Source organism: Panthera tigris, chromosome C2, assembly GCF_018350195.1.
Source record: "Panthera tigris isolate Pti1 chromosome C2, P.tigris_Pti1_mat1.1, whole genome shotgun sequence".
Classification (NCBI taxonomy): Eukaryota; Metazoa; Chordata; class Mammalia; order Carnivora; family Felidae; genus Panthera; species Panthera tigris.
In genome coordinates, this window is record NC_056668.1 from 44662981 (window position 1) to 44677931 (window position 14951).

Consider the following 14951-nt stretch of genomic DNA (forward strand, 5'->3'; position numbering starts at 1 on the left):
GAATGTAAACATTTGTAAAAAATAAAATTGTAAAAAAGCTTTGATAAATATAAATTCAATATACAAATAGTTTCTCCTAGGAATTAGTGAATCCAAGATACCCTCGAAGATTTTATTTTTTTTTTTAACGTTTATTTATTTTTGAGACAGAGAGAGACACAGCATGAACGGGGGAGGGGCAGAGAGAGAGGGAGACACAGAATCGGAAGCAGGCTCCAGGCTCTGAGCCATCAGCCCAGAGCCTGACGCGGGGCTTGAACTCGCGGACCGCGAGATGGTGACCTGAGCTGAAGTCGGACGCTTAACCGACTGAGCCACCCAGGCGCCCCAGCCCTTGAAGATTTTAAAAGAGAGAACCCTTTGGTTTACAACTGATTCTTGCTTAACCAAAATTCACTGAGCAGAATGAATACTCCCAAGTTAAAAAACTTTTCCACTCATCATTTTGTAAGTTATCTATCTACTCCTTGATCCAAAGAAAGGGCTTTTAAAACTAACATGAAAAAGAAACTTTCTGTTCTACTTGTCCAGGCCATAAGAACAGATACAATTTGCAAAATACTTTACTTTGCAGAAGCATTTATGGTTTATTTTTTGTGGTACTGAGCTCTTTTCTATATTATATATTAGTAAACTGTTTTATATATTGGTATTTCAAGTCCTATATGAAAATATTTTTACAAACAGCATGAGATTAAGGAGTCATAATATTTTGGGTTATCTATTATGTAAAAACAAACAGCTGACAGAATTGACCAACTAAATAACAGAATTAGTAACAGGTTTGATACATATTTTCATCTTGTAATTTCTACAATTTCCAGGTATGTGTACATCTAAATATTTCACAGCTGTAGAATAAATTGTGTGTTTGTTTTAAATAGGGGCAAAAACTTCTACCCGTTGAACATATGTGGTACAGTTACAGTTGCTAATAAGTGTATGTATGTAGATTAATCTTATATATTAATTGCTATTCATTCTTCTTCTTGCAAGAAGACTTGAAGCCATCTGAGCAAGGAATTCTGGGGTCTTCCCTACAGTGTGGTACAGAAGGAAAGTGTAGGATCTGATGAGGGAGCATAAGACCAACTGACAGGCTGCAAACACTACCCCCCCCCCCCCCCCCCCCCCCGCAAGTTGGGATATGTGTGATATTCCTAGGGCATTCCTGGCTGCCCAGGAACAAAGGGAAGGGGAAAAACAAATGGTTAACTGATAGAGATCATAGTCCTGCAGGTCGTGAGTCTCCATCTATTTACAAATATCTTAGTAAATCAGTAAATCACAAGAAAAAGGCAATCCTATCAAAGAGCCTAATCTCCAGAAACCTATAGACTCCTTTTCCTGGAGCCCCAAGATCATGACCCTTCATAGTGATGTGGGAAACAAAGGCAGAAAGAAATGGCAGATAGAAGTAAATTTTCTTATAACCTGCAGCCCATTGACAAATACTTGAGGCTGGAAGAGTAAAACTTTTCTGCAGGAACTCCCTTCTTACTTAATGCTAATGCTTTGCTAGAGGGAAAACCTTAGCTTGACAATAGCTAGACCTCCAGTATCCTAGGAGTCTTCTTTAGCCTATGAAAATCTCATTGGAAACTTCCCCTGGACTTTACCTCCCCCAACTCCACAGTATATAATCATGGTCCCAGGGCAGCTGTTTTCTGCCCACAGGTCCTGTCCCCGTGCTTTAATTAAATCACCTTTTTGCACCAAAGATGTCTTCAAGAATTCTTGAAGAATTCTTCAAAAATTCATTGAATTCAACGAGTTCAATCCCAATTATCATGCAGGCAAAACTTTAAAGTTTCAGATTACCAAAGACTGAAAGCTATCTTAACAATTACCCATGAAAACTTTGCAACAGAATTAACCATCATTTAAGTTGCCTTTTTGCTAACAAATTGCAAGAGACAACACAAGCTTATTTGACTTTTCAGCAAACCTGGATAAGAATAATAAGAGTTTCATGTTTAATGCTGATAGGTCTATCTTAGACCAACAAACTTAAATTAGCTTAAACACCAAAATGTTCCACCTGCATCCATTTAAAAAACAGTCTGTTCCCTATGGTCAGTTCTTACCTGGAATCCCAGTGGTAAAATCTGAAATGGGCGGTCCAAGTGGGTGCTCTTTCCTCCTTGACACAGAGGGTGGGAGGAGGAATGAATGAGGAGGTGGAGGATGGTATAGAATCAGTAATGTAGGCCACATCCTAGGTGATGCAGAAACAGTAGGAGGCAGAAGAGGTGAGATGCCACCAGGAGGTGAGAAAGAGGGTTCCCAGTCTTACATCTCCTCAGTTCAGACAGAGGAGCAGACACCATATTTGTATTCCTTTCCACCAACAAGTGGGAAATGTGCAGTCCATGTCAGACCAGAGAAGACGGAATTTTCCCAAAACAAAGGGAGTTTCAGCAGCTGTTCTGCTTGGTAATATTCCTTAAAGTCCCTGTCCTGGGGTAGACTAACCACAGGTGGCTCCCATTAGAGCCATTAACCAGGAAATGAATGAGCGAGAAGCCCCCACATCTATTAGAGGGACAGAGAGAGAGAGTCAGATAACCATTTATTTTGCCTCTTTCCTTTGTTCTTGGGCAGCCAGGAGTGCTTGAGGAATATCACACATATCCTATCTGGGGGGAGGGGCATGTTTGCAGCCTGTCAGCTGGCCTTATGCTCCCTCATCAGGATCTCAGTTCTTTTAAAGAACTTAATGACTTCTTGTTGGGGTCCATCCTCCGGTGGGTATATTGTGCCACTGGTATGTTCAACCTGAGTTGATTGGAAGGCCAAAATTGGCAGCTTTTTGTAACAGGAGAGGGGCACAGCTTGGACTTGAGGGCTGGGATGCTGTATATATGTGCATATGTGAAGACTTTCATGGTGTGGGAAAGAGCTAGAGTCAGGGAAGGAATTAGAAGTGGGATTGGTTAAAGTTAAGGGCAGTCTCTCTATGGAGAGATACCAGTGTAGATAACATACAATGTTATATTACTTTCAAGTGTACAGTAATGATTCCATAGTTCCGTATATTTCTCAGTGCTCATCAAGATTAAGTTTACTTTTGATCTCCATCAACTATTTCATCCATCACCCTACCAATCTCCCCTCTGGTAACCATCAGTTAAGAGTTCGCTTTTTGATTTGTCTTTTTTCCCCTCCCCCCTTTTGTTCATTTGTTTTGTTAAATTCCACATATGAGTGGAATATGGTATTTTTCTTTCTCTGATGTGCCTATTTCATTTAGCATTATACCTTATACATCCATCCCTGTGTTGCCAATGCCAAGATTTCATTATTTTTTATGGCTGAATATTTCATTGTATATACCATATCTTCTTTATCCATTTAGCTATAGATGGGCATTTGGTCTGTTTCCTTAGTTTGGCTTTTGTAAATAATGCATAGGGATGCAGGGGGCATCTGGATGGCTCTGTTAAGTGTCTGACTTTAGCTCAGGTCATGATCTCACAGCTAGTGGGTTAGAGCCCCCTCACTGGGCTCTGTGCTGACAGCTCAGAGCCTGGAACGTTCTTCGGATTCTGTGTCTCCCTCTCTGTCTGCCCCTCCCCCGCTCATGCTCTGTCTGTGTGTGTCTCTCTCTCTCTCTCAAAAATAAACATTTAAAAAAAATAATGAATAGGGATGCATATATTCCTTCGAATTAGTGTTTTCAAATTCTTAGGGTAAATACCCAGTAGTGCAATTACTGGGTCACAGAGTAGTTTTATTTTTATTTATTATTATTATTTTTTAAATTTATTTATTTATTTTGAGAGAGAGAGGGAGAGCACTTGTGCATGCATGAATACACTCAGGTGAGGGGCAGAAAGAGAGAGAGAGAGAGAGAGAGAGAGAGAGAGAGAGAGAGAGAATCCCAAGCAGGTTCCATGCTGGCAGCAGGGCACTCGACTCATGAACTGTGAGATCATGACCTGAGCCGAAGTTAAGAGTCGAATGCTTGACCGACTGAGCCACCCAGTCGTCCCTATTTTTAACTTTTTGAGGAGCTTTCTTACTGTTTTCCACAGCGACTGCACCAGTTTGCATTCCCACCAGTAGTGCACAAGGGTTTCCCTTTTCTCTACCTCCTCACCAACACTTGTTTCTTGTGTTTTTGACTTTAGCCATTCTGACACGTGTGAGGTTATAGCTTATTGTAGTTTTGATTTGCATTCCCCTCATGATAAGTGATCTTGAGGACGTGTCTGTTGGCCATGTGTATGTCTTCTTTGGAGAAATGTCTGTTCATGTCTTCTGCCCATTTTTAACTGGATTGTTTGTTTGCTTTCTGATGTTGAGATGTATACTTTTTTTTTATGTATTTTGGATACTAACCCTTTACTGGATGTGTCATTTGTAAATATCTTCTCCTATTCAGTAGGTTGTCTTTTAGTTTTGTTGGTTGTTTCCTTTGCTGTCCAGAAGCTTTTTATTTTGATGTAATCCCAAAAGTTTTTTCAAAAGCCAAGTATTTTAAATTTGAACTTGGCCTTCCATCTTTTTATGAAGGTATCTTTGCAATGTAGGCAAAAAGAACATACTTAGAATTTGATATGATTTAAAGAATGATTTATCATTTTAACATATTTAGACGCATGCTATATGAGCCCTCATACTACCATTCTTACTATGGGCCCCACAATTTTAGAGGTCTTACTTAACACTTGAAAATTATAACAAAAAGATTACGTAACTACATAAATGCAAATATAATTATGTGTAAATGCAGTATTTCTGAAGGCTATATTATGATTAAATTGTCATACCATTTCTATATCTGCTAATGTTTATATTTTTTAGTAAACTTCATAATCTTTTAGGTATACCAATATTGAATTTATATTATAGTTTTAGTTAGATTCAGATTTAAATATCTAATTTCAATTACTTTAAATGTTTTAGATAAGATAGAATTTAGCAATTGATCTGTTCTAATTATTTCGGTACTCAAATCTAATTCTGACTTTTTTTTTAATAAAAGAAAGAAAAAGCACTAATGACCATCAAATATCACAAATTTAGCCGAGAAAATGAGGTACCATTTTGTTAAGAATCTTTATGCAGTGTCTTTGAGAAGAACCACGTTTTTCATTATCCATGTATATTTTGTCATTTCCTTATCCCTTGCTTCAGCTCAGTTTTAATTCAGTGAATGTATGTTACATTCTTCTCATTCCTGACCTTTCTTTCCATCTAAGTATTTCCCCCACACCCAACACATTTTAAATAAAGATATAAAATGATTTCAGAATTTATTTTTGTCACAAGAGGCCATTTTTGACATTTTAGTTAAATTTCATATTTTAGGAGTAGTTGTGATGACCATGATTAATACTTTTTATTAATACGAAGAGATACAGTGTGAAGGTTTTAAGATGTAATATTTAAACAGAATTCATTGAGAATATAGCCCTGTCATTCTATATGGAAAAGTTCAGGATGTGGTATAGACATGTATTTCCTGAGAAACAAAATCAGTTCTTATTAGAAATTATCTAAAATAAGAATAATCATTTGTTGAGTACCCTCAGAGGCTCTCCAATGGGTGAAATGCTTGGAGTTTTAGATACTGCTTTTGATATTTCACAAATTTTATTATTTGCATCTTGCTTCACTGCTTATATTCAAAATGGTTACTTTGCTTATTAAATAAGCTATAAGAGGGGCACCTGGATGTCTCAGTCGGTTGAGTATCTGACTTTGGCTCAGGTCATGATCTCATGGTTCATGAGTTCAAGTACCACATCAGGCTTGCTGCTGTCAGCCAGTCACCGCAGAGCCCACTTCAGATCCTCTGTCCCCTTCTTTCTACCCTCCCCCACTTGCAGACTCCAAAAATAAATAAATATTTTTTAAATATGAGCTATGATAATGCTTGTTTGCCTTAAATTCAAATGTAAGAATTACATAAGACCCATGATTGCTAGGATGAAAATCATTTAGATGAGTAATTGCATGTATCTTTATGAGATTATTGGATCACTCCTATGTTTATCAGGGGTGTTTTGCAAAATTATATCCACAGTTCCAAAGGAACTTATTGTTTTTTCTGGATAGTATCCTCTCAATTTAAAGCTAGCAACTTGTAAATGAAATTTCAGATACAGATTATTTTTAAGTTTACTTGAGAATATAATTCTTTTTTCATGGAAATGTACAGTAGATATTGAAGACATTTAAGTGTCATAACTGTCCTGTAGACTGAAGAAAGTAGTCAATCTGTTAGAAACTACTAATTGAAATTCAACGAATCTTGATTAAGTGACTCTCTACTGCCAATTAGAGTAAGAAACTGCAAACAGAATGTGTTAAATAATCATATTATAAATCACTGAAGTCTGGTATTAAGAAATAAAATACTTATTCATGATAGAAAATAGTTTATTATTTCCAGTATATATTAATAGAAATGAGAAATTATGATAACTAGCATGTTTTTCCAAAAAGGCTATAAAATTAACAGAATGGTTTGTTTTTAATCTATTGAAAGTTATCACTGTTTCTATACAAATAAAATACAATTACAACCTAACTTTATAATGTACAATTATCAATATTATATGTGTAAATGCGGACGATGCCAATTTACTTCAAGATACTTAGAGATTTTTATTAATTTTTTAAAAAAGGATCAACAAAGTTTATTTATTTTTGAGACTGAAACAGAGCATGAGTGGGGGAGGGGCAGAGAGAGAGGGAGACACAGAATCCAAAGCAGGCTCCAGGCTCTGAATTCACCAGCCACCAGTGGGGCTTGAATTCACCAGCCATGGGATCATGACCTGAGCTGAAGTTGGACGCTCAACTGACTGAGCCAACCAGGCACCCTTCAGAACCTACATTCTTAACCAGAGGTTCATGGTTAAAATCCTGCTGCATTATTGGTTTGAATAGCTTCATTTGTATCCTTTTTATTCATGTTTCTTTGCTAAAACTGAAAATATCAGAAGTAATCATATCTGCTTAACCACTGTGGTTTTATAATCACTTAATTTTTTTTTTCCTTCTTGCAGTGGGATGCCATCACTGAAATGGATGAACACAATAGGCCCATTCACACGTACCAGGTATGCAATGTAATGGAACCAAACCAAAACAACTGGCTTCGTACAAACTGGATCTCCCGCGACGCAGCTCAGAAAATTTATGTGGAAATGAAGTTTACATTAAGGGATTGTAACAGCATCCCATGGGTTTTGGGGACTTGCAAAGAAACATTTAATCTGTATTATGTGGAATCAGATGAGTCCCATGGAATTAAATTCAAGCCAAGCCAGTATACAAAGATTGACACAATTGCTGCTGATGAAAGTTTTACCCAGATGGATTTGGGTGATCGTATCCTGAAGCTAAACACGGAAATTCGTGAGGTGGGTCCTATAGAAAGGAAAGGATTTTATTTGGCTTTTCAAGATATTGGGGCATGCATCGCCTTGGTCTCTGTCCGTGTTTTCTACAAAAAATGCCCCTTCACTGTCCGTAACTTGGCTATGTTTCCTGACACCATCCCAAGGGTTGATTCTTCTTCTTTGGTTGAAGTAAGGGGTTCTTGTGTGAAGAGTGCAGAAGAGCGTGACACTCCTAAACTATATTGTGGAGCTGATGGAGATTGGCTGGTTCCTCTTGGAAGGTGTATCTGCAGTACAGGATATGAAGAAATTGAAGGTTCTTGTCACGGTAAGAAAGATGCATTCAAATAATTTATCATGCATTTAAATAATGTTTTTAAAAGGTAAATTTATTATACATTTATTTTCAAGTGATAAATTTTTAAATGCTATTACTGGTAGAATTAATTGTGCAAGAAATTATTAACTATAAGATAGTTTCTTATTACTTTTCCTCCTGGAGAGGATATATGAAAATATAAAATAAATTGTATACCATGACAAGTGTTGCTCCATATTGAATTCAGTAAACCAGTTAAACTATATGAATGGCTGTATTCACCAAATTTTTATAAAGGAAAGCAACATTAATAGCAGCAACAAAAACCAAAAGGGATTCAAAATGAACATTTGCTCAACTTTCAACATTTGCTCAATGATGACCTATAGAGAATGTGGCATTTAAAGATAGTTTAAAAATAATTCTCTCACGTTTACTGATAGTAATTGTATAGTACATAGAGAAAATGAACTTATATTTAAATAAGTGATAAATTCACATATATGTTACAAAAACATATAGGATAGTTTATGCAGGTGTTGTGTTTGGTGATTGAGTAGTGACTATACTAGAGCTTAATTTATCTTTTGAAACTATTAAATACAGTTTTCCACCATATAACAAATTACCTTTTAGTTGTAATAATAATATTTCTGTAAGATCTGTCAGGAAATATTAACACACACAAGGGTAATTAAGTTAAAGCCATACCTTTCACATTGTTATGATAATAAAATACCTGTAATTTTCAAGGTAGAACATTTTTTTTCTTTATATATAAATCATTTTGTAAGGGCTTATTAACCTAATAAATTTATACATTAACAATTTTTACATAAAGATAATATATATCAATTGTGTTTGGATTAAGATTTTATAATCAAAATATAAATATAGAAATAAAATTATTGTAGATAAGTATTAACATAGTGCAGATATTTCCCTCTTGATGGTAGGTGATTTATAAGTTTCTTTTCTGTAGTACCATATTAAATTTAGTGATTTCTTTTTTTGTGGTATATTCATGTTCTTTAAAAAGGATGATAATAAGAAAAAACATACTTGTATGCATGTAAGGGTCATGGGAAATATATGTGTTTTTTTTTTATTTTTTTTAACATTTCTTTATTATTGAGAGACAAATTGTTAGCAGGGGAGGGGCAGAGAGAGAAGGAGACACAGAATCTGAAGCAGGCTCCAGGCTATGAGCTGTCAGCACAGAGCCCGACACCGGGCTCAAACTCACAAACCTAGAGATCATGACCTGAGCCTAAGTCAGACGCTTAACTGACTGAGCCACCCAGGTGCCCCATGTGTGTATTTTTAAAGGTTTTATCTATTTATAAAACACTTGGGTTCTTGAATGTTCAAAAGTTCACTAACTCTGGTCAGTTCTAATGATTTTATTTGGTTGTTTAAAAACATTTGTATAGAATCTGTGGTATATTTTTTGTAAAGCATGAACCAGGTTTCTTCCACTATTTAATTATTAAAAGATGTTTCATTGAAGTTTATCAATATAGATTTAATTCCAAATTTTTATTTACCCATAACAAGGATTTACAATGGAATAGTCAGAAATGATTCTTTGAAGGAATTTTATAAACATTTCTATATGTTGGAAAATAAACTAAAGAAAGATTAATATAGATGAATAATTAGTGGGATTAAGGGGATAATAAGTGCTGAGGATACTGATACTAATCATGTAGTTTTACCACATTTTAAATTAGGTAGAAACTAGTCATTCATTGGTAAAAATAATAAAGATTTTAAAATACGTGAAGAATAATTCCCAGGATTTATGCGATTAGCTTTTATTAAATATTTGTATTTTTGTGGCATTAATCACAGAATAAAAGGTAGTGTCAATTATTGATGACTAGATTCTTTTTTGGTTAATATGTTTGCTCTGTGAATTTCATTCTTATTTATATACCTTAAACTCTTCCAGTTGTTAGATAAGGATGATTTTGGACAAATGATAATCATTATCAGCTTATGTAGAGCTACTTCTAGACTCATCTGTTTTTATAGCTTGTTATCTTTATTTTAATTTATTTGATTGTAGAAATGCAGGAGAGTGGGTATAGTACAATGTTCATCATCTTGTAGTGGATGGCAGGAATTGGAAGAATTAAGCTTGAATTATAAATCCATGGCTTATTAACTTTGAAATCACAGTTGCCTTATCCATAAATAAAGTACTGGTTGTCATCAACTCATGACAAAGTATATAGAGAAATATTAAAAAATGCACATATGCTTGTTCCAATTAAATACAATAAATTGCTATTTAAAAACACAGGGGAAGTCAGAGTGGATGCAGAGACCTCATTTTTAGAGAGAGGTATCTTGTACTACCACCAGTCTCCATTTTAGAGTATTTATATAAGTGTCTGTTTTGATGCATTGCATTGCCCTTTTATTTTCTGTGATAATAATTTTTATCAGGTTCTATTGCCATCTGTCAACAACTTATTTCACAACCTAATCTTTGAATTACATGTAAACTAAATGGTAAATTAATTGGAACTTATATGAATAAAACCATAGCTCAAGGAAGTATATGGTCACATATATAATGTATATGTGTGTGTGTACATACATACATATATACACACACAATTGATTTGAGCTATTAACATTTTTGAGTATTTATCTGTTAATCACTTTTGGTAGGTTGGTAGAGATAAATACTGATAAGCCTTATGTTTTACTTATCTATTGTTACTGAGTGATAAAACAACCCAAAATGTATTAGCTCAAAACCACACTGATTTATGTTTTCTCAGGCCTCAACAGGATAATTCTTTTGCTGTAGGTTAAGCAGAGGTCAGCAGTGCAGCTAAATTCAGCTGTTGAGGTTGACCAGAGCTGGAACGTCTAAGACAACCTCTTACCTTCCAGAGTTCCTTTCCATATGTTGTCCCATCATTTAAGAATCTAGTTTAAGATATTTTACAGTATGGTGGCTACCTTAAGAGGGAATTTTTCACATGGGCAGGTAAAGAGTGGGTATATGAGGGGGTAATAACACAAGGGGGTGAATACCTGGAAATATGTTTATAGGGAGCTGGCAATGTGACAGTATATCACAGTCCACTCTCTGGATTCTCAAGATTAGTGTCTCTCCTTCATGTACACAACCCCACATTCTCCCAAACATTTATTCCATTATGGCATCATGTTGAAGTCCAGAAGAGCACTGTTAAAACCAGCTCCAGACGTAAATGAAGCTTCATAGCTCAAGTTCCTCTTGATCTGGAGAAATAAGAACTAAAAAGATAAATTATCGTTCCTTACACAGAACACATTGGGATAGGGACAGGATAATTGTAAAAGATTTTCCCATTCCTAAAGGCTGGGAACACAGCAGTTACTGGTCCATTGTGATTCTGAGATACAGCTGGATGTTGTCAAGATCTCTTATAATAAGGGAGGGTAATGAATGTTCTTTGATTGGAGCCCAGTTCTGCTCCCTGGGATTGGTTCTCTGTGGTACTTAGTTTCATTCTATGGTTTCTGGCTTTGCCTTCTGAGTCATCCCATCCCTCCCTGCCTCCTTCCTTCCTTCCTTCCTTCCTTCCTTCCTTCCTTCCTTCCTTCCTTCCTTCCTTCCTTCCTTCCCTCCCCTGTCTCTGTTTATTTTCATCTTCCTTATTTATAAGAATTATTTATGTGTCTGTTTCACAGGGCTGTCAGATAAAGGAGTATTTTAAAAGCATGTGTGTAATTAAGGGTAAGAAATTTATTGCTATGAATGACCATAGCATTGAGAACCAAGCTCTGCTGATAGTTAAATGTGGACACTAGTGGTATACCTATGGAGTGCTCTGTGTCTTCTCATTTCTGTGAAATAGGAAAGTTTTATTCAAGGAGGGTTACAGTAGATCTGGTTGCTTTAGATCTGGAAAGCCCTAAAAATATCTGTATCCCTCATTTATAAATCAAAATGTTAAATTACTGAGAACAGAGTTTTATTCCCCAGGGCCACTCAGTAACTAATACCAAACTAAGAACTAAAGCCTAAATATTTTTAAGTCTGGTCTTTGTGTTTTTCCTCCCTACTTTGTTCCTTCTCCCATTCCTCAGTTTTCTCTTTCTTTCTGTTTCTCTTTGATTTCCTCATTCCAGGCATCTATACCCTTAATCTTGATTTAACTTTTCCTGCCTGTCCACCAGTGCAGAGGAGCCCTAAGTTATTATTGATCATTCATTAGGGCTTTTTTTCCTGTGTTTATATTTTGGAATCTGATAGGAACACAGAACAGTATCTACGTATCTATTCTGAAATTCAGGATACTGATAATGATGGAGAAATTTATAGGCTTACCTGAACTTTGCTGTTACATATGATAAACAGGAAAAATTATAATGAGGTTTTAGGGATTCTGATAATTTACTTGAATAGATTTGAGAACTCTTGGTCTGCTATATAACAAAAACACGGTAAGCTGGTTTAAAACAGAATTAATCTGTGTTTACTCATACTATCAATTATTTATGAATGATGTGTATTTATTTGCATTTAAATAACTCCTCATTATATTTTATCCTAAAAGTTATACTACTCAATATTTGAACATGTGATTCATTTCTCTGTAATATTGTTAAGGCATATCTAGATCCAAATGCTAGGTGCATAAAGGGGAGAGGTTCTTTTATTCTTGCTATCAATCAGGTTTAAATAGACATAAATATTATATTATGCAGATATGCTAAAATTTAAAACCAAACAGTCATTTAGGTTATTCTGTTATATATAGGAAGCAGTATTTTATTCTCGGCACAAATCTCAACTTATTTTTCATAACTATTTTAATTTTATCTCATAGGTTTATAATTAAAACTATCATACTTAGGCATAGTGGTGTTACATATTTTATTTTTTTGTCTTAATTTATTCCACAAAGAATTTGAATAAAAAATAATGTTGATTCATGAACCATTAATTTCCATCAAATAGTCTTTCACTGCATATATCTAAGAATATCTTAACACTATGGAAGAAATAATTGGAAAGAATTAACATGAAAAATTGAATGCAATTTTTGTTCAGTAGTGAATTTTGAAGTGATATGAATTTCTAATAAATTCCTCTTGGATATTAATTTAAAACAAATCTCATTAAGACAGTGGCACTTGTACTTAGAGATAATAGAGTTTGGGCTTTTACGCTTATGTATGTGCAAACACACGGCAAGGATATATTCTTCCAGCCTTTAAGTATCACATGATGTAATTTAACAAATAACACTTGACTATGGAAATAAAAGTTCTGAAACATTGAGAATTTTTTTAAACACTCTTCCTCTTTCTACATATATGCTTTTACTTATGTATTTTTCTCTAGTGCTGCTTTAAAATTCAGGAGGAAAGGATTCTGGCAGTTCTCAGACCATTGCATTACTGTTCACTGAATGAATGGGATATACAGGGCCTTTGGTGACATAGCTATTGATTTGATCTCCTGAAGAGTGTTGTTATTAAGGCTTCATGGCTCTGTCCTCTGCTGCAGTTCAGAAACATTTATGCTCTGTGTTATGATCTTCTGTCTAATCATGTTATCAGAGATGATTGTGGAAGCAGAGAGCATAAAGAAATTTTGAGACACCAGGATTTGCTGACATTAAATAAGGGGGTTTGAGGATATGATGGAAAGCTGAAAGTTGAGATTGGGATCAGAAAAAAAGGGCATACTTATTGGCCCAAATAGTATCTTCACTTTCTAAAGGTTTTCAAAACTAAATATAAACTCTTACAATATAACCTTCAATTCCAAATAAAGCTGCTTTTTCATGAAGCAATTCCTGACTTTCACCCAGCTTGAGAAGAATATGAAATCAAGAGGCTCCAAGGAGTCTAAAAATAGAAGGTATTCTTTCCAAGAAAGAGTAAAGTTAAATAATTATATTTTGTTCTTTGTCACAATTTTAAAAATAGGTTAAAACATAAGCTGGCTTGAAATGATCATTTTTAGTATGTGATTTTAACTAAATTTTAACTTCAAATTTAGTAACTATTTTACTCTCTGCTGACTTGAATGCTAAAACTACTATTTCTATAGGGGCTATCCTTAATTTAAAAAAATCCTTTCTTAATACATATATTTAAAAAAAGATATTGGGGAACCTGGGTGGTTCAGTCAGTTGGGCGTCCGACTTTGGCTCAGGTCATGTTCTCATGGTTCCTGGTTCGAGCCCTGTGTCGGGCTCTGTGCTGACATCTCAGAGCCAGGAACCTGCTTCTGATTCTGTGTCTCCCTCTCTCTGGCCCTCCCCAACTCATGCTCTGTCTCACTCTCTCTCTCAAAAATAAGTAAACATTTTAAAAAATTAAAAAAAAAGATAGAATTATTTAGCATCTCTATTCACTTTTCAAACATAGTATACTATGCCATCTACTGAAATTGCTACCAATCTTGAAATTTAGTTCTACCTTTTAAAGAAATAAAATTAATAGGTTTATAAAGTCACCCCTTAGATACATCAAGATATATTAAGTTTTTATACTTGCTAATTTTTTCTTTATTATCTCCTGTTACCTGGGTTCATTATGCTATTTGCTGAAGTATATTTCTGATCTTTTGGCAAGGTACTATAAGTGTTTAAACTCTTCATTTAGTGTATATTTAAAAATAGCTTTATTTTAACCTCCTTTTTCAAAGATTATTTACTTGGACACAGAATACTAGGTAACTATTATATTTCCTTAACATTCTGAAAACATTATTTCCCTGTCCATGAGAATCTACTGAAATTGTAGTTGCTAATGTTCTTCTGACTAATTCTTATTACTTGGGAGATTATAGGTTCCATAGTTTTTCTCTTCTATAGATTCTTTATGGATCTTAGTCACATTAAAATTAATTTTGAAAGAAATTTGTTCTAAATTAATCTCCCAATCTCAGTGTATTGGTTATATATTTAAGCATTAGTGTCTTTTTTTCTTTTTTTCTTTTTTTGGAATTGTTACTTGTAGGGCTGTTTTCTATTTCTCTCTCTCTCTTTTTCTTTTTTTTTTAAATTTGGAGATGTTGTAGTTGGTCTAATTCTGCTCCCTGAGGCTTTATATAAAGCTATAAAGCAAACTTAAGAGCATTAATAAATTTACCAAATAATTCATATTGGAATTCTTGGTTGATAGGAGTTACACCCAATGCAGTGATTCAAGGATCTAGGCTTCTTGCATTTAGGGGACCCACCATCTTTTAAGAGTTTTGTAGTTATCTGTGTCCAGAAATTGCAACAGGAGATTGGAGAAGGTACAGG

General features: G+C 34.7%; 1 protein-coding gene across 2 annotated transcripts in view; it reads left to right on the top strand.

Moving 5' to 3' along the window:
- Positions 1–14951, top strand: part of EPHA6 (EPH receptor A6) — an 867849-nt gene that overhangs the window by 164403 nt on the left and 688495 nt on the right. For both annotated transcript variants that reach the window (XM_042998967.1, XM_042998968.1), the window contains exon 3: positions 7023–7686. In XM_042998967.1, the coding sequence (XP_042854901.1) occupies positions 7023–7686 (664 nt within the window). The remainder of the gene's footprint in view (positions 1–7022; positions 7687–14951) is intronic.